General features: G+C 45.4%; 1 protein-coding gene across 9 annotated transcripts in view; it reads left to right on the top strand.

Moving 5' to 3' along the window:
- Positions 1-283: 283 nt before the first annotated feature.
- kmt2cb (lysine (K)-specific methyltransferase 2Cb) overlaps positions 284-20,763 on the top strand; it is a 74,650-nt gene continuing 54,170 nt past the window's right edge. For 8 of the 9 annotated variants that reach the window (XM_079751626.1, XM_079751622.1, XM_079751628.1 and 5 more), the window contains exons 1-9: positions 284-1,036; positions 3,490-3,681; positions 9,667-9,755; positions 11,842-11,989; positions 14,180-14,440; positions 16,902-17,011; positions 17,178-17,287; positions 17,944-18,106; positions 18,405-18,576. In XM_079751626.1, the coding sequence (XP_079607752.1) occupies positions 3,491-3,681; positions 9,667-9,755; positions 11,842-11,989; positions 14,180-14,440; positions 16,902-17,011; positions 17,178-17,287; positions 17,944-18,106; positions 18,405-18,576 (1,244 nt within the window). In that variant the 5' untranslated portion in view covers positions 284-1,036; position 3,490. The remainder of the gene's footprint in view (positions 1,037-3,489; positions 3,682-9,666; positions 9,756-11,841; positions 11,990-14,179; positions 14,441-16,901; positions 17,012-17,177; positions 17,288-17,943; positions 18,107-18,404; positions 18,577-20,763) is intronic. The other variant, XM_079751629.1, reaches the window with a different exon arrangement.

Raw genomic sequence — 20,763 nt, 5'->3', positions numbered from 1 at the left:
CTGCAAAAGCCGGGGTTTTGAGCTTTCCCTGACCATTATTTTATTTACTAAATGCCAATATTCCTCCGCAGGGTCATAGAGTATTTTGAAGAAATTGCTAAATGTGTTGCCCTTCAGTCCTTGTCTTATTTTTTCATCATTATCATCATCTATGATAATAGCGGTCTATATATTTTTCAAAAAACAAATATCCCTCAAGAACCACGTAGCACTTTTATCCGGGAAGTCGGGTCTATATTTTCAGGAACTCATCGGGGTGTGCTTCGGTGCCACTTAACGATAGCCATGGCCACCGTCAGAGAGTATACCGATTCGTTTTCTTCAACTTAATTTTTCACGTTTCACCCAATTCTGCTCCTCGTGACTATTCTCGGAACGGCGGGCATTGACCAAAGCATGCAGATGTGTGGTTCTCCTCAATTTTCTGGTGGCATTCATTGCTGCGTGGCAGCAGGCTGGCTGCGGAGTCTGAAGTAGCCGCCGCTCGCTCGCGCAGCTGAGGAAAACAGAAGCGGTCGGCCACAGAGCGCTCGAGACCCCAGCTCGCAGCCACCCCAGCATCTCCTCAGCACTGGCTCCACGTCAAATAACACCCTTTAGACCTCCGGAGAACGCTCCGTGTCGTGTGTATTCGGAGGCTGCGTCCGCATCAGCACTCGTCCATGGTGAAACAACGATAACGCCGACCAACGCGATCCCCCAAAACTGGGGTTTTAACCACCGCTCGTGCGACGACAGCTGTCACCGGAGAAAGGAAAGTGATCCATCAAATGCGTGCGCGGATGAGGCAGGTTTCCGCTGGATTTACCCCATCCGACCGTCCGTCAAATGGGCGAAGTTAGGACCAACGCCACGACATTGGATTACCGTATTATGCGATATGCATTTTTGAGAACTGCGGTGTTCCTTCACTGGAGAGAGGCTAGCTAGCTCAGTTAGCCGGCTAGCTGGCTAAGTGATCCAAAGTGTGACGTTCTCTACCCCCTCCAGTATTTTGGACATGAAGAAAATAATTCGCTACTCATAGGGTCGGAAGGTAAGATTTCTTGTCGGCACTGTGGTATTTTGTGATAAGCTATGCTTTGGGGGGATGGGGTGGGTGGTGTTTGTGTGTGGTGTTGGGGGGGTTTGGGTGGAAGCCTGGCTAACGTTTTGTAGGTCCAGGCTACTGCTGGAGGTGTTCGTCGCCGCCTTGGTTTTCGTGATCGCGACTCTCCCAACGCGACACCCCCCTCTCCGTGCACAACACCACTGTGGCTGGGGTCCGTGGAGGTGTCACTCGCAGCACAGCATGTCCACCCAACGAATGCGTTCGTGGACGACGAGTATAGGTTAAACGAGACGATTCGCGGTGGAGTTGGACGCTATTTACTTTTCCTAGAGGATGCAGCGTTAGACTCCATGCAGAACAGTTACGTTTCAGCAAGTAGACGGGGCCCGTCCGTATGTTTGTGTGGGGGCCAAATGTTATGCTTTTGTCATCTTCTTGGACACAGTCGCGTCGGGTGGGCTCCTGTTGTTTGTGTATGTATCCGTTCACATGGGTTATCGGTGTGCGTATCGGTGGTGGTGTAACACTAAATACCAAAGGATGAACGGGGTTCTTCTGGCGTACTGGATGGCTTAGTTATCCAACTCACTACAATGTTAGCTAACCTGTTTGCTATCCGAACCACTTCCAAAGTTGCCAGGTTTGCTGCTGGGGTTCAGGGCTGATGCTTTAATCCCCTTCTGAGTAAGTCGTGTGGTTGTGCTTTTATGCTCGTTTGTGTACAGTCCTACAGAAGTCCTCACTTGCGCTTCGCCTTGGTCGTTTGGGCAAATAAGACCTTAGTTGTGAACAACAGGCTAGCTAACGCTAGCTACGTTGGAGCATGCAATTGCTTTGTGCTCAAGCTTGAGTAACAAAAGCTAACGTTAGCAGTTGTTGAAATTTTAACCTCCTTGTCATGGCAGTGTGGTTCCCTACCAGTTGTTTTCAAATGATTTAAAGCAAAATATACCATTACTGAGCCTCTTAACGGTTAGCGACATTTAGGACAGTCCTCAGTTTTTACCTCTAGTAGGGGTTGAGCCACCACCAGTAGCTATTGTTTATTGCTTAATAGAAATGCACACACAAAGCACGTACACATCTCCAAGCTTTCAATCTGAGAAGGCAGGCCATGTGAAATACTTATTGGCTGCCCATGTCATGTATTTGCGATATACATATTTATTGTGACCTAGAAGTAAACGTCAACAAATGTTGTCTTTGTACACCCACCCCTTGAGTTGAGAGAGTATCATGTTTATGAATGGAAGCCCACAACTTTGTGACGAGGATGCTGCTGTCCATCAAACGACTAATATGGTTAAAATGACAAGTAACAAAGACAAAGAAGGATTCATACATGATTCTCTTCATGAATATGTCTTTATCATAGCGTGGCATTTGGTTGGCCACGGCACACGTAGCAACATCTTTCAATCTTTTAATTTAAGCAAATAATTTCGCCAAAACAAAGGGGCCATATACTGACATGGTAATTACAGTTTGAGGACATGATTCATTTATGACATGTAAACGTGGTAGACCACAGGTATTGATCTTTGAAGCAGACATTTCATCAGGTTTTTTCTGATCCACTTGTTTTCCCTTATTCGACTGGCAGCAACTTTCTGTAACTGATATACCTCTATTGGCAAAAATAATGACTTCATTTAACTAAAGTTGATCCAAGTCCACATGGTTTCATTTGACGAAGGCCAGGCTGAAACCCAAGGGTACTTCTGGTGCCTCAGCAAACAACGCTATTGGTCAGAACTTGCCAAGCTCTCTGCCATTTTCCAAACTCATTAGGATTTATTTAAAATGTATGAATGCAAAAGATACTGATTATTTGGTTCTGTAATTTAAAGGCTCCATGTTATTTTTAGTCATGCAGGACCATTGGCTGGCAATAAAATGATTAATTTAATTTTGGGTCCATTTAGTTAAATTATGCAACAAACGCCATTTGCTAGCCCCCTTCCATTGCACAATACACAATACAAAAAGCTGAACATAAATAGGCTACATACAGAGTAATATAGCCCTTTTTATTCACAAAAATAGACCTGAAGAATGCATTACCACTTCAAAACTAACAGCTCTCATTCGCAACACAAGTGTCAGATTAACCAAATTGAGACCACAGGCCAAACATTTGTAACATTTAAGCATATATACATGTTAATCATTACTTTAGAAGATGACTTAACTAGGCCAATATGAAATGATCCTTTTTTTTTTTCATTTGGCTTAGGTCTGTATGTCATAGTCTTTATTCAAGATTTACTATCTCTGCCCTTTATTTCGTTATTGTTCCAAAAAATAGGTGGCAATGGCTGCATTTTTAACCCTAGAACACTTGAGTGTGAATTCTGTAGCTCCAATTCTTCAGTGGGCCAGTTGGTTCCCCTCGGTAAGACGCAGACTGTTTGTTTGTCCTTCCCGCTTCGGTTCAGAATGTCATCAGAGGATAAGACTGTGGACCCCTCTGACCAAGGACCCTCACCGACGTCAAGCCGTGGAGGGGCCACATCCACAGGAAGTCCTGCCCACGCAGACAAGCGTCCCCGTGGCAGGCCGCGCAAGGATGCTGCTGCTGGCACTCTCCTGCCGACACCACCCTTATCCACATCCAAGACCAGGAAGAAGTATGTTTGCAAAACGGTCACTCATGTCATGACACTTAGCCACAGCTTGCATACATATACTTGGGAATAGATGTAACAGAAAAGAGGAGTGTCTGTGTTGTGCATTTTCTTTGGTTGATTCTACGTCAACTGTTGGCCGTCAGAGTAGGGGGAGCCACTTTTTTCCATTTAGTAGGGGATTAACCTGTGAATGGAAGAGTGCATCTGAATTAAGGTTGGCCATGAGTGGCTCAAAATTAGCAGGAATCCTCGGTTTGATGGCAGGGAAAGAGTGGGCGCGCTAGGCTGACAAGATTAGTGGACGACGTCGGCTCCTCATAAAATGTGTTGACCTTTTTAATGAGAAGTCAATGGCGATCTGTATACGTACGTTGGAAGTCTTTCTTGAAGATTGATCAATTTCAACATTGTTATTAATCAAAAATCATTGGTTTATTAATCTCCATTATGATAATTCTTTGGATCTTGGGGAACTAATTGTCTGCTTTGTATTTGAAACTTGATGGACAGCATTGTGATTGGGCGAGTGCGCAGGTGTCTGCCTTCATAAATATTGGCTATCAAATGGTAATTAGTTGTTGCCCTACATTGACACTTTATTCTTAACGGCAAGTGGCGTTTGTATATGTATGTTGTTTATTCAGGAGAATTTCTCTGCTGCAACCTCACCTACAATGCTTTTCCATGGTTGCTGCAAAATGGTATATCTCGCGAAAACTGTTGTGCTGGGAGGTTTACTTAATACTGCAAGATTGCTCAGAGAAATCCTACAATTATTGTTGGGCTATGAATGCCTAAAAAACTGGGCTAACTTTTGCGTTTGGATGTAGTTCATTGCCTCTTATTTACATTCCCAGCAAACCATAATACAGGTTAGAGTTGCTATGTAATGCAGTGCCCTCATGGCTCTTAAATCTCTCCTTACCCTGTCCTCAATCAATCAAAATGCCCATTTCTCAAGGGATGGTTTAATCTCTTAGCATCCACGTTAATACTCTAACCTGAGACTGACCCAGGGCCTTGCCGTCCCTTGATTTATTTTAATGTGCTCATTAAATGTTTTGGCTCACCATTGCAGTCATCTGATATTTAGGCACCTATCCATTCAAAGGATTGAGGACTAAACTAGTATTATAATATAATAATCTGATGGATCTTGATTATGATGTTGTTATTGTAACTGTTATGTGAATCTCTTCGTTAAAGAAGAACCAAGCACCAGTGTATGATTGGGCTTATTATGTTGTCCACTACAAATGTTTACGTTGGTGGAATTAGGTAGTTAACTTGTCCAGAAGGCCCAACAGAAAAAACTGCCATTCTATAATCATCGCTGTTCATGCCACATCTACACTGATCAGAATTATTAGGGCTTGTACATTGAAACGTCACAGAGGCCACCGCCATTGTAGTTTTCGCCTAAGCTAATAATGCTTTTTTGTTAATTGTTTAATAATTCATTGTGAAAGGATGTGTCATTATGATAGAACGTTTTTAACACTGCCCCCTTGTTTCTTATGCGAGACGTGGCAAAAAAAAGTTTTCATTATTCCAGGTTAAGGTATATTCATGTGGATTTTAGGATTATGCAGTAGTTCAACTCTCTTGAGTCCTCTCAATAAGGCAGAGGATCGCCAACAAAAATTTCATGATGCTATCCGATTTTTAAGCCCTATTTTAGCCATGCAGTTGGCCATATGCAGTTGGCCTGTGTAGAACATGACACCCAGTCGTTTTAGACATTGGTCACCAGAACAATGGATGGTGGCTCACCCAGCTGCATGGAAAGGACATTAACGAGTCACAGCAAACTGCACTATTCTCCTATCCATTATTGAAACACACGCAGATACATTGTGTGTGCATGGCCAAATGCTCTCCTTAAAATCTCAGAGATTTGTTGTAAAAAAGGTTATCGTTAAACTTTGAATTTTTAAAACACTGGATACTACTCCCAAGCATGCCTCAAATTCTGTGCTCCGGTAGACCTTATTGTCACAGTTCACTTGTTTTGCCCACTCTCCATCTGCTGTGCAATCCATTCCAGAAAGATTTACTCCAGTTCAGGTTTTCGCCTCTGCTTCCTTCAGAGCTGGAACTACTTGCCCCAGCATTATTTTCACCCTTTTTTTTCTGTAGCTCTCCCTCTGTGGTGGGGATTGTGGGGGATAAGTTGCGCAGGCTATGGGGGTTGGACTGGACGTTGAGGCTTTATCACAAAACATTAAGTGTTCTTCATCAGTGTTCTGATAATTTTGGTTCATAACCATAAAGATTGTTCAGCTCATTAATCCATCTATTAAAATATTATTTTGTGCTTATGGCACGTGCAAGCTATTTGATGAGGAGGTTAAAATGCTACAATTGAAATGGTGGAGTAGAATATGTTATGAAGTACCGCACCATTGTCTGTGTGAGTTCAAAGCAGTAGGTGTAGCTGATTAACTTCTCCCCCCATGTACATCTGTAATGTTCATGGTTATACCTAGCTATTCGAAACGTCATGTGACTTTCATGATGAATGATCAATATTCTCTCGCTGTTGGCACTGGAGTTCTCCATCTACACGGCATCGTATACTAGTGGAATACAGTAGCATGTTTTTGTCCAATTCATGTCTCGATTATATAATGGAAAAAAGCAAAAATGTTTAAAACATCCTGTGTTTCCTTTTGCCTGGTGTGTCATGGTGGTAATGACAGTGATCCTCATGCAAGCCCACATCGATGGCTGTCTTTCTTAAATCCTTCCCTCTATGCCGTTGTCTTAAGAACAGCATGAAACGAGGTCCAACGCCCATCTTGCGTCAGTCGTGTGCTTCATTTGTAGAAAATAATGGCAGTACCAAATGCAGGAGGAATGTGATTGGGTAGTTTTGAGTTTAATTGGTTATGGTTGGAGGGAACACTCTTCATTGTTTACTGTAAAAAGTACCCAGACCCCAACTATGGTATTTGTTTAAATGTCATGGCAACAGCCTGGGTCCTGGTGAGCCAATCACCACAATTTTTGTGTTGCATGTTGATAATAGTGGAGGTATGTACTGCATGCTTAACACAACAATCATAAACAGTGTTTTCAACCGTTGAAATGTTGATTACCTGCTAGGAGTTTTCCTAAAGTTTTTCACAAAACGTGTTTATTCAGTTATGCTGAACGCGTGTAGACAATAAATGCCCATGTTTTGGGATAGCTTGCTTTGTAGAGGCACGGTTACAAGGTATTTGGGTCAGTTAGGCACTGAACCATTGAACTGAGAACCATTGTGTCTGATGGAGATGCCAACAAACAACCGAAACGCCAGATTAAAAAAAAATGTGTAGAAGATGGTAATCCAATCGCAAACAATTTACTCAAATTGTGAGTGATTAGTCTCTCTTGTTTACCATGATGACGTCATTGTTTACCTTCTGTTTTTCTGTATCCTGAAAGCCCCCCTTTGTTTTTATACCCGTACTGTTAGTTCCCTATCCCCTTTGCTGTCCTTATTAATCGGAGGATCATATAATTATAGGATAGGCTTTTCTTTTAGTGTACTTGATTTTCAAAGCAGATTCAGTTTCCAATTCAATTAGGAACTTGTTTGATTAAAGCCTGCCGTTTAATTAAGACCCCACAATGCAGTTGTGTTCCTGCCATCATTTGAGGTTCTTGGGTTTCTTCTTTATCTGGAAGTGGAAGTCATTTAGAGGGAGGGGCGGATTTGGCAGCCGTCCGATTGTGATTTTTTTTTTTCTCTTCAGTGGCAGTGAAAATTACCCCAACCCACCCCCTCATTTCCCACCCCACGCATCCTCTGGCTTACCCCTTGAGACATGCTGCTCTTATTTACGCAATGCTTCCCCCTACCCACCTAGCATGCCCCACAATGGCTTTTGCTGTTTAATTTGTAGCCATGGCAATTATCCTCTCCACATGGCACTTTCCAAGATCGGGTTAACGGAGCTCTCTTATTGGAAGGGTGCTGACACTGACGGATCTTTCCAACGCGTGAGGGAGGGGCATGCGTACAGGCAATGCCCCTGTAGACGTTCTTGTTACATGGGCTGACGTGGCATTTTTAGTTATGTAAATAAAAGAAAAAAAACCTTGAACCATACAAAAGGGGAGTGAATCTGTTGACCTTCATCAGGGGCTAAAGATCATAGGTGACGGCTGTGGATATTGCAGCACAGTGTGATCAGAAAGGCAGGCAATTTCAGTAGATCCCAGCTCAGCCTTTAGGGCTCGAACTGCTGGGATCTAAAAAGTGGAAATACTCGTTCTCGTCAGCCAAGATGCCGAAGGGCAGCTGTGATGTGGCGATCTCATGCTTGTTGGGTCTCTGTCCACCCTAGGCTCTAGTTGTAATTTTTCAGGAACAAACCTAGACATTTTTCTGGCAAGTCTGAACAAATGGAGTGTAAAGCAATGGTACTCTTCACGTGACTTTTATTCATGGCCTTACTATATTTGGATGATTTTGATTCCCCTACCCCCTCAATGATTGTTGGTTCTGTGTTGTGAATTGTGCTCTTGACAAGGTCTTTTCGATGTTGACATTTTGACTCATGATTGGCACACAGAAAAGGGGATATATGACTTATTTTAAAAAATAAAAAGAATAACACATTAAAATACTGCTTCTTGACAAAGCAAATTCTTTTTGAAAAAATTTAGAATGGATGGAATGTGCGCAGCAGTGGTGTCAAATGAATTGACCCAGGCTAGATTTATCATCCTCCTGATTTACTATTTTTGGGGGATTTGGATTCAGGCCAAAGCATAAGTCATGGTTATCATCTTAACGGCCTGTTAAAACAAATGGGGGGAATCATTGGAAAGCTCTAACTCCTCTTAAAGGGGAGGAAGGTGAGGCCATCTATTTCATCCTTGTGTATTTTCGTATGTTACATCACATTGTACCTTCAATGATCAAGTGGATGTGGATGAATTTATTCCCAAAGATTTGACATTTATTGCTACCATTATAAATGTTTCAGCACAGAACATAATATGTAGCACATAAGGTCCACATTCTGAAGCTAGTATGGAAGATGAAACACATGGATTTCCCCAAAAAGATTGCAAATCTGTTTATCTGAAGTGTAAATCTAAATGAAATAGCACTCGTATAACTTGAATCGTCACGTGATTGGTTTGAGGATTCCTTGCAATGCGATGAGCTCCACACGATACCTCATGAGTAAACTAGCTCAATGATCAAGTATTGGCAGCCGTTCGCCTTCCTGATTGCAGGTTCGTTAATGACGTCTTAAATCAGTTGGTCACGCTTATTACCCTGGGCCTGTGTTCTGGTTTAACATTCGGCGAGCACATGTTTAGCACTTGTGCCTCAATAAGCCAGTAATGACTCTCCATTCCACTTGGGATGCAAAGAGAGGAGGCTTGCGTGGGGATGTTTGCTATATTGCTTTGTATTGGAGATAAAGTGTGTGTGTGTGTGTGTGTGTGTGTTCGTTCTCACACACGCACAACCAGAAATATGGTGTAATGAATTAGCAGTATTCGCTGGCTCACGCCACACTAGGTGCAGCCACATCCCTGCTTCTGTTGTGTTGAGTTATAAGGCGCAGCCGTACCGGGGCGTGATGTCGGGTTTTTAATTCCCAAGCTTTCTCGTAGACTTGTCAAAGCAGCAATATCTGTCAGCACGTGCCCCATGCCAAGTGTGCATTATGCACCCACCACCGCTACCCTCTCTGCACCTCCACGCCTCTCTGCCCAGCGGCCTGAGTGCATCCATTAAAAATCAGTGACAGCTGTGACTATATTTAACTAATTTATGACCCCCACCCACCGACCCCCCCTTTCTTTCTCCCCAGGCCAAACCGAGGCGCTAACCCTTGTTTTCTTTCATCTCTCTCATGACATAAAAACACATTTTAATTTGATATCGTTGTCGTTCTTTTATTTGGTGTACTAACCCCCATTTCTTTGTATCTCTCTGTCTCTCTCTCTCTCTGTCTCTACCTCTCTGTATAGGGGTCGCACCAGAGGGAGGTTTGCTGCGGATGAGGAGGACAGTATGGATGGGACGGAGATAGCAGAGTCCATAGGTCCTCAGGACACGGGTGAGGCTCCCATATATATATACTCACGCACACACACTCCAGCCAACCTCCGAACCAACTCCTGGACCTTCTGCTAGGGAGTGATGTACAACTTGAACTGTGCACTCTCCCTCTCTCACTACCTGGCAGCGTCATGCTGTACAGTATTTCAGGAGGGGCAGGAGAGAGGAGTCTCTCTCTCTCTCTCTCTCTCTCTCTCTCTCTCTCTCTCTCTCTCTCTCTCTCTCTCTCTCTCTCTCTCTCTCTCTCTCTCTCTCTCTCTCTCTCTCTCTCTCTCTCTCTCTCTCTCTCTCTCTCTCTCTCTCTCTCTCTCTCTCTCTCTCTCTCTCTCTGGGTAGGGTGGATGGGAGCCTCTTCTTTGGCACCCAGTGCTCCTAGTTCTGGACTATAATTGAAAGGGTTTAGTTTTAGCTGTGAAGCTTTGGAGGGTGTATTTTTTTTTTTTGTCTATTTTCCATTTTTCCTCCAAGTTTTTGTTCTCTATGTGTCTGTCTTTCACTCTTGCCTCTTTCTCTCTCTCTTTACCCCTCTGTCTCTCTCTCATTCTCTGCCACTCTCACTCTCTCTGCCTCTCGTCTCTCGCCCTGCCTCTCGGTCTCTCTCTTTCTCGCTCTGCCTCTCGCTCTCTCTCTCGCTCTGCTTCTCGGCCTCTCGCTCTGCTTCGCGGTCTGCTTCTTGGTCTCTCGCTCTGCCTCTCGGTCTCTCTCTCTCGCTCTGCTTCTCGGTCTCTCTCCATATCTCGCTCTGCCTCTTCGTCTCTCTCTCTCTCGCTCTGCTTCTCGGTCTCTCGCTCTGCCTCTCGGCCTCTCTCTCGCTCTGCCTCTCGGTCTCTCGCTCTGCCTCTCGGTCTCTCTCTATCTCGCTCTGCCTCTATGTCTCTCTCTCTCTCTCTCTCGCGCTGCCTCTCGGTCTCTCTCTCTCTCTCGCTCTGCTTCTCGGTCTCTCGCTCTGCCTCTTGCGATGCTGCTTTCCGCCTGCTCTGAGATTGGCATGGAGGTGCAGAGGGAAAGAGCCCAGGGCTAATGCCCTCTAAAAGCTTTTTAAAAACCCATCACTCTCCCTAGACCCATTTACGTACCTCCCCCCCTCCCCCCAGCTCCCACCTTCTTTACGTGTGTACATTGCATCATGTGACCACGCCTCTCATTCCCATAGATCTCCACTGTTGTTGCGGTGTGTGGAGTCTACCTTGCAGTCTTGCTTGGCATTTCTTTTGGGGAAGGGATCTAAAAAAAGCTTTTGTCAGGCTTCCATTTCTAAAGAACGGGTCACCCCCGTCAACCTTATTCTTTTCTTAATCTTCATATTTTTCGACCTTGTCTACAAAAGCTCTGGCGCTTACAGCTCTCTCTGTCTCCAGGCTTTTGCCCGAATGGGAATTCACAATGAGTACTGCGGAAGAGGGAAGACTGAGAGATATAGAACTCAACCGGAGTTAGTCTGAGGCCAGTTGTCACACTTGTTTGCAAACAAGTTATCTTTCTTTTGCATTCCTTCATGATAAGATTTATTAGGTTTTTGTTTCCTAATCTGTTTTGGCTGGCTTTAGTCTACGTTTCAAACACACTGGAATGATTAGCCAGCCAGTGTGTCCCAAAGTCGCAGGATGATTTGCGTTTTGGTTGGATAATTAATTCAAATGATGAGCGTGAAACACAAGATCCCAGACAAATTTTGCACTGTTTGGCAATATCTTATTGTTTTCTACTCATATGTTCTACTCCCTCCATTGCTTGGGATACTCTGCCCAATACCCCCCTGGCTTCCATCATGCTAATGAAATCAGTGCTTCAGCATATGGCCTTCGTATTCTTACCACCCCTCTCTCTAACCCATGCCATGTTCCTGACCTGGAGCAAACGGCTTGGTTCCCCGTCAACCTATCTCCACCACAGCTTCTGTCTGTCAGGAGACAGACACAACATGTAGATGTTAGGCCTCTGCAAGCACCACACAGACATTTGAATCCATCCACAAAGCACCCAAAAAAGACAATGGATTCTCGCCACTTTGCTCACAACTGCATTGTGGCGACATATTTTCGAAACCCCTTTTTTTATTTTTTTGTTTCGCTTCCTCCCTCCAGAGATGGAGGCCCAGCTGGCGGAGACTGTGGAGCTGGTGACCAGCGAGGGGCCAGAGGAGGACAGGCCCTCGTCCCCCATGGTGGCGGGCCCTGTGGCCGGCCAATCAGCAGGACCATCTGTCGCAGCCAGTGGAGAACTCAAAAGCAGGTTGGAGACGCACTGAACTTGCATTGAACCACGGGAATGATATATTTGTTTTTCTTGTTTTATAAAAGAAAAGGCTGTATCTGATGTGTGTGTTTGCAGGGTTATTCCTGTCTCCGTGTTGGTTGCATAGTGGAGCTTTTACAGTGCATAGTATGGCATTCCCGCTACCCCTAACTCACTTCAATGGGTTAAATAGTAACATTGAATACGAAAATGTATTATTTATAATTAATTCATTAAAAAAAATAATTTCAACTTTTTCATGAACGTGCAATACCTGGCGATTTGTACCTGAATATGTGTTAGCCCTTAGCTTACTGAATGCATAAACTACGACTTCCCTCCTGCGACGCACACGGTCAACAATCAACTAATGCCCTAGGCTTCAGGTGCTGTCCCACCATTGCTGCTGAGTCCTATTTAATCGAACCCTGGAGCATTTTTACGAACTGTACAGTTTACCTAAGATGAACACTTTTTCATACTCTGGTGCGGACCAAACTAACAGACTCTTGTCCGCTGTAAAACTGTGGTCCGCTTCAAAGTGAACTCTGGTCTGGTTTGCTTTCGGTGTGAATGTGGTCCAACCCAACTATAGGAAGCAAACCAAAAACAAATGCATTGTGGGTTGATCTGCTTTTTTTTTGTTTGCTGCTAAATGGAAAAAATACTATTTTGTGAGGTATACGTACATTTATCCAAGATTAAAATTAATCCGACTTGGTTGAGGGAAGAGCCCTAGATGTGAAGGAGCCATAATGGTGAAGCATACCCTAACAAGGTTATTTTAAACCCCACTACTAACGTTAACAATGAAGAGGAGTTGTAATCATAAAATGCCTTTCTGTTAAAGCATGTTATATATATTTGCTGATTTTTTTTTAATGATGCAGTAGGGGTTATGTTATGCATTTTGTTGATGTTGTTCTGTTTTACTATATGGGCATCATGTGTAATGCGAGGCAGGCCCATGCACAAAAAGTGGAGTTCTGTTGATATTCAAGCCCACCAGTACTTTTTGCTGTTGTGCTTCAGTTAATTTCCTCAAATCCAATTTCAGTTTTTTCCTTCATTTGCTGGAATCTAATTTCTGTTTGTGCCTAAAGAATACTGTTCGTATTGTTGTCAAAAGCATGGTTTGTTTCATCTGCGCCAATTTAGCCAATTGATTTCGTTCATTTTTTTTCCTTACAAAATTCTCAATGAATAAATTTGATTTCCTTATTTATTTGACTAATATAAGGACAATATTTGTTTAGTGAAGGCCAGATCAGGGTCGAACTACGCGCTACATTATGAGAGCCCTACAGCTTTTTTATTTTTTGTAGTTAGTAGCAATTTGGTTATCCGTTTAGCCAAATATTTGTTTATCGTATATTTGAATACTGAAACGCCATCTTATGCGGGTCCCTAATTGAAAACCAATCAAAGGTCGCCACCTATACCCACACAGCACCCTTCAATACGCCTGTTTCCCTGGTGAAGTACGGGTACTACAGCCCAGTGCGCGTTAGTCCAGGCAAGCACAAGGGGCACCGACCGAAACGGCGCCGTAACTCACTTGTACATCGGACACCCGACAGTAGTATCTAAGAATTGTATGCATAAGCATGGCCCAGGCCAGTCGTCAGGACAATGGCGGCGGTGGCTTCCCAGATGCCACTCTGTTAAAGGTTGTAATCAATCTGGTGGCCTGACGGTGCTGATGGAACGCTGGCTGGCAGCATCTCCAGGGATCTTATTAACAGGGCCATCTCTTCCCTTAGAAAGCTGATAAATATTTACTGCCTGCTTTATGCCCTCCGCTCTCCGGCCTTTCTCTCCGCTGCGCTCGCGCGCACCTGCCCACTTCAGAGTAAACGCGGTCGGACCGGCCGGCTGATTGACGCGCCCGGCGCCGCACCGGCTTGCCTTGTTTACCACTCGGAATTTGACAGGGGGGGGGAAAGCGGATAGCCGCATAGCAGCACATGCAGCGCTTTGTGCTCAGTTTCAGACGCAAGCGGCAGGGCATTATGTATACATGTACGGCCGCTCAGCCAATCCGATCGCGCGGAGGAGGAGGAGGCCTTAATTTGCGGTGACATGCACGGCACTGTAACAAGTCACAGTGGTTATGTATTATTCAACACGCCCTTCTGTCCCTCTCTCTCTCTCTCCCCCCCTCTCTTTCCCACTCGTTTGCTTCAGCGAACGTCTCTGTGCCTTCTGTTGCTGTGGCGGCCGCAGCCTTCTGGGTCAGGGGGATCTGCGAGTGTTCAGCGTGGCGCCCGAGCTCTGCGTCCCCAACCACAGCCGCAGAGACGGAGAAGGAGGAGGTGAGGTAGGAGGAGCAGCAGCTGAAGGAGGAGGCGGAGAAGGAGGAGGAGAAAGCTCCGCGGGGGACGCCAGCCAACACGACAACAGTACTCCGGCTCCCCAGGCCACCTCAGGACAGAGGGACAAGCTGAAGTAAGTGGAGGCCCGGCTGAACGCATACACCGTCACCAAGGTCCTCTGGCCACCCGCCACCCCCGGGCCGGGGCAGTCACCTGTGATAGGGGTACCCCTGTAGTCACCTAATGAGGCGGGTGAAATCAGAGACGCTGGCCGCCTCACCGGGATGACCCTGGCCCGGCTCACCGTGTGGGCTGGACCGCGCCTGGGGATTGGTTAGCAGGGTGGGGGTGGTTGAGTCAAATTTAACTGAAATTGAAAGTCTCTCAAGTTAGTGCTGAGGGGATATAGCCTACCACTCCATCGTAGGGCTGGGCGATTCATCGAATTTGGATCGCGATTACGATTTTAGCGTCAAACAATCACAAAATTAACATAATCGAGTTTTTCGTTGTTTTTTTTGTTTTTTATACAAAGGGCAGCTGCCCGTTTTTTAGATTGGATTCTTTCTGACCATTTGGTGCATTTCTTTAAGGCGAAATTTCAAAGTTCTCAGCTACAAAGTTTTTTTTGGGAGAGACATGCTGAATGAATACCACATGTTTTCAAACTCAAAAATAATTGTTTGATTAATCCTGATTTCAATATTGACCAAAATAATCGTGATTATGATTTTTCCCATAATCGAGCAGCCCTACTCCATCTTTGTTTTTCTTTTTTATTAACCTCATTATGTTATATGCAGTTTCCTTTGTTTATGTACATCGTTTTGAGGTAGAAAGTAGGCATAGCCAGCATACGGGCTTAAAGGTTGCCTTGAGTTGGCGGATCCCATTCATACGCATCGCACTTGGGGTCTAAATTGGGGATCTTGTGTCCACTGTGGCTGCCAGGCCGCGGCAGTCACGGGGTGTGTGTGTGTGTGTACATGCGTGAACATGCACACGGGGCTCAACAAAGGACCCTCCCTGGACTCCCCTGGACAGCTGCCTAATTTGTTTCGCTTCTTTGGAACCAACAGAGCGGCTCCCCTGGGCCCCCGTGACGTAATGCGCGGCAGAGAGCAGCCTGACAACCCAGCCATAGATTGGGTTGTTGTGTCGGGGACTTTGCACTGGCTTGACCAGAACCAGCCCATTAAAAATGCCGCTCGCCGATTGGTCAAGAGGAAAACAGGGGGTTTGAGGGTGTGGGCAGGGGTTCTGTCGTTGAGGCGATTTGTTTTGATTCCGTGAAAGATATTAAGTGATTGGTGATATAGAGGTGGGGGGAGGGGGGGTACCTATGACTACACCAGGGGCTCTGTCCTGCAGCACTACCACCGTCCTCCCAGACACCCCAGTTACTTGGTTTTGGTGCTTTGGTTGTTGATTAGACTGGGGGGCTTTTTTTTTATTATTATGCTAACTAACCCCCCCCCCCCCCCACATCTTCTGCATGCTCTGTAGCTCAGCAGTTCAGGCCAGGGACTCGGCGAACCACTTCCTTTTCAGCAGATTTCATGAGACCGAACAGCCAACCTCTTGTATGCACGCCAGATACAACGGGTCCTTCCTCCTCCTCCTCCTCCTCTTCCCCCTCCACCCTGTAGCTCTTTCTCTGCTCTCCAGCCTTCCCCTCTGCTCATTCCTTCTGTCTTCATCCTCTCATCTTTGTGTGAAAAAACAAAACAAAATTGACTGTCAGGGGTGCAAACATGTAATCGAGTGAAGGAGTTCTCGTCAAGCTTATTATAAGAGATTGCAAAAATATTGTAATGTAAAATCGTTATATATTATATATATATACTTTATGTTGATATATATTTTGGCAACCTTTTGGAGCAGGAGAGATCATTTAAATAGTGTGGAGTCATGCATTGTTGTGGAGAGGCTGTAGAAAATAGGTTGTTTGGCCAATGTTTATTAACTCGCCCGGGTAAGGGAAGTCTCCCACGCATTAGACAAGTTTTACAATAATAACTGCCCGCTAGGAACATCAGGACATCACAACTGAAAGGGAAATGTGAAGCAGCATAGTGCTGCTGTGGTGCTGTATTAATAACATGGAAGGTGCCAGGAAACGGGTCTTCCAAAGAAAGCCGTCGGGAACTACACTCTATAGGGTTATGGTTTGGTCAATATTCCTACACAATCCGCCAATTACAAAGTACCCTGCCCGAAACAATAGTGATATAACCTCAATTCAACTGGATTTAATTGAAATGGATTTATTATTAGACAAAGTGTATCCTGCGAGTAAAAAGCAGGTAGCAATCTGGGTGACCAGCCGAGCTTTGGTGCGGGTGAAATGCAAATGGACTGTTTTAAACAGATTCAAACTGACTGTAGACGTGCAAATTAGTAGAAACTATCATTGGTGCGAAAATAAACAAAAGTACGAAAAATCGATTTACTTGGGAACTCGCTTGGATTAATTCCGTAATTGTTGGGTATTTTGTGCATTCCTGCAGTCAACGCACGATCCCTCCTTTAATTGATTGAGTAACTTACTCGCACCTGTATTGACCCTGCTCCATCTCTGCTCCTGGTTTCAGTGGATCCGAGAGGCACGACGAAGGAACAGACCCGGCCAGCCGCTTCTGGGACGAGCTGTCTCACGTCGGCTTCCCCCAAAACCCGGATGTCCGATCTCTTTTTGCGTCGGGTACGAGAGCTCTCCATCCCCCCTCCCCTGAACTGTAGACACCTTGTTGTTGTCCCTTCTGGTGCCTCACCTGGTGTTGGGCTTTGTTTCTAGGGATGGTTCCAATAATGATGACCCCCTCCCCCCCAACCAACATTCTCCCTATTCTCTCGTCTTGGCCCCACAGGTCAGTGCTGGGCCCACCAGAGCTGCGGGTTGTGGTCGGAGGGGGTTTGCCAGGGCGAGGGACAATCTCTGCAGAACGTGGCCAGAGCCATTGACTCAGGGAGCACAAAGGTGAGCCGGTGTGGGGGGTTTACGATGTGAGCGCCACGCTCGGCGGACTAATAAGTGATGACACCGTCGGTAATGTGCCAGGGACAGCAGGGATAGGGTGTCTGCGACAGGCAGGCAGAGTGGGGCGGGATGGATCAAAGCGTCTTGGTAAAGGTCGGATCTCTCAGCTGTAAAACGGAAAAGGTCATGCCACTCAATGGCGCAGAGCCCTCGTGGCAGCTTGGCTGCCACCGCTGGCGGAGGCGTAGCCCTCAGCTCCCTTGATTGTGTTTGCACCCCCCTGCTCCGCACTACGCCTCCCCAGCGGCCCTGTAAACGCATCAGCACTCCTTCTCCGGAGTGGCTGTTAGCCTACACTTGTACCACCAAGGGAGGCTAAAGAGGAAAGGTAGCTCAAGCTGGAGCCGCTAAATGTGTTGTCTTTGGCTGTTGGGCGGAGGCGGGGTACATGGATTCACTTGGAGCTTAAAACCAGACCATGAAGCATCGACAAACCCGACTCACTCGTCAAGTATTTATTCGTCACTGTCATGTGAGTTTGATTGGTTACGGCTCCAGTCTTAATTATGGTTGAGAAATGGTGGCCGAAGTGCATTTCTGCAAATGTTGTTAATCTGAGCCGAATGTAAAAAAAGGTCCTCCCGTCTCTTCACCAGCACTGTGCATACTGTAAGCGCCTTGGAGCATCCATAAAGTGCTGTGCGGAAGGATGTGCTCAACTCTACCATTACCCCTGTGCCGGGGCGGCTGGGACTCATCAGGACATCAGGAGCCTGTCCCTACTGTGTCCGGACCACGTCCAACTGGCCATCCACAGATGTAAGGAGCCAAACTTGGAAAGAACTGTAGTTAGATCGTCATCTTGCTTTTAAACGTCAAGTGTCATCACTCCCTTATGCTTCCGGGGTCCTGCATCTTAAGGACTTCTCTCTTTGTCTCTCTCTGTCTCTGTCCCTCTCTCTGTCCCTCTCTGTCACTCTTTCCCTCGCTCTCTATTTCTCTCTGTCCGTCGCTCTCTCTTTCTCCGCGTCTCTCTTGTCTCTGTGTCTCTTTCTCTTTGTCTCTCTTATTCTCACCCTCACTCTATGTCTCTCTCTCTCTCTGTCCCTGTGCGTAGTTGCGGACGAGGTGAACTGTGTGTTGTGCGACAGCCCCGGGGACCTCCAGGACCAGCTCTTCTGCACCAGCTGCGGCCTGCACTACCACGGCATGTGCCTGGATATGGCCGTGACCCCATTGAGGAGGGCAGGCTGGCAGTGCCCCGAATGCAAAGTCTGCCAGACGTGCAAGTGAGTCATTCCCAACGGGTGACGCCCACTTGAGGCGACCTTTACCCCCAACCCTCGCCTCCCACTGCTCCAAGGGTCATAGCCCTGCTCCGGCAGCACCACCGCAACCAATTTCTTTTCTTTCTTTTTATTCTCATATTGCTAATTTTCTCCCAGGCACCGTGCAGCCACGTCGGTTTGTTTACCCCTCTGTGGGCAGTGTGCAGTGTAACTGTTGCAGCCCGGAGCCTGGTGCTTTAACTCTTGACCTTATGTGTGTAGCGTGTGGGTAGTGCTGGCAACACTGCCTTCAGTTTGCCTGCTAGCACACATTAGCCTTGTAGAAACTACAAGGCCAAATAGGCATTGGGAGATTAGATTTGTCGGTCACGTTCATCATTTAAGTGTTTACCCGTTCGTTTGCTTAGAATTTGCATTCTTGCAGAGTGAAGGAGTCTCTCGTTTGCGTGAGGTTGTAATTGCATGTTTACTTACCTGATTACATCAGCCTCCTGCAAGGCACTTCTGTTACTGTATTTTCCGATTTCTTTAATTTGTATTGGTTTATAATCTTGCTGCAAATGCGATTATAGTCTAATGGTGGTTCATCACTCAATGCAGCCTTTTTGTCATTTGTTTATTTAACTGTCATTTGACAACTCATTGATCAGTGCCTGAATTTCCTTTCTCAAAGGAAAAAGGAATGCTTCCCATAAGGCGGATTTCAATTATACAAATCAAGCAGCTCATTTCACAGTTGTTGTATTCTAGCTAAATTGTCTGATAAAGCACAGCCAACTAGTAACAGATATTATTACTTGTCACGCATTATACCTGACGGATGACATTGCAATTTCTAACAAAATACACTATGATAGCTCTTAGATCATATAGTTAGGCTGAAGATCTAGCCTACAGCAAATACTAATTCAGCCTATATCATGAATATAGGCTATTAACCATGTGTAAGAGGAAATAATAATTTGGTTCAAGACCGCATTGACTCGAATATGAGTCAATGCGGTCAAGACTCAATTTTGGAAAAATATTTTTGGAAAAAAACAAAAAACTAAATAATAAATAAAAAAAATAATGTTGCATGTGGATAAGAACATCCAGGATGATCTACTGTCACTCTACACTCACAGAGAGGAGAGAGATGTGGAGGGGTGCGCACACACGCCTGTCGGGCACTGCGGGAAAATAACCGCTGAGATCACAGAATCCAAGGGTTCGTAGGCAAGGAAGTGCGTGGAACTTAAGCCATATAAAGTGAAGGCAATTAGCCGTCTACTAATGTAAACCACTGTTGTAGTGTGCGAGCAAGGTCTCGGGAGAACGATGAGTTGAGTCAAAACCTTGCTCGCACACCACAACAGCGTAGAGGGCAAACAAAAACACTTTTGCTCAAACTACAGTAACTGTTAGAGCCCAGCACTTCCAAGAGATCTGTGAACGAAGAGGACGATCCGTGGTCCAAGTCTAGCGGTGTAAACTGAAACCCTGAAACAACGGCGTTGGAGCGGGGCGATATCCGGGTTCCAGCAGGTAGCTCTGCTAGGCCCGGATCGCTTGGACCGCTGAGTAAGCCTTCCGCTCCCCGCTTTAGATCACTTTAATGCACTTTGTGGGCTTTGAGGACATTAGCGTGTACACCCTAAATACACATCAAAATGGGCAGGGATTACTGGTGAAAATGGCTATCTGTTGGTTCTCTGTAGTGCATTTTGAATGGCTAGACGTTGAACAAGTTGAATGGTGCCGCATTTGTTCTATACACTGAAACGCTTCATTAACATTGCCGCATCGTGTTTGATAGATTTGTGGGATTTGATTAAATGATGCACAATGCACGCAATCCCGCCATGAAATTCAGGCACCACCGTCATTGATATTCTGACATCCTGTATGAACTGCCATTGGCTAAGAATTTAATGAAGGGGTTGAGATCATACTAAATGATGTCACACTGTAAAATAATTGGATTTGCGGGTTATTTACATAATGACTGTCCACTGTAAACATGCATTTTCCTCTAGCAAATTAGGGCTATCAATAATGCATGAATCTTCCACCATGATGCTGTTTTTCGAATTTGTGTTTTGGTTATTCTTTTGCAGAGTTCACTGCTTACTATTCCAAACCTACTAGCTGACACAAATATTTCAAATGTATATATATTTATTTTTTTCGCACCGCACTCTTTTA

This window comes from Pollachius pollachius, assembly GCF_949987615.1.
Source record: "Pollachius pollachius genome assembly, chromosome: 14".
Classification (NCBI taxonomy): domain Eukaryota; kingdom Metazoa; phylum Chordata; class Actinopteri; order Gadiformes; family Gadidae; genus Pollachius; species Pollachius pollachius.
The sequence above is the reverse complement of the archived record's forward strand: the minus strand, read 5'-3'. Positions and strand labels throughout refer to the sequence as shown.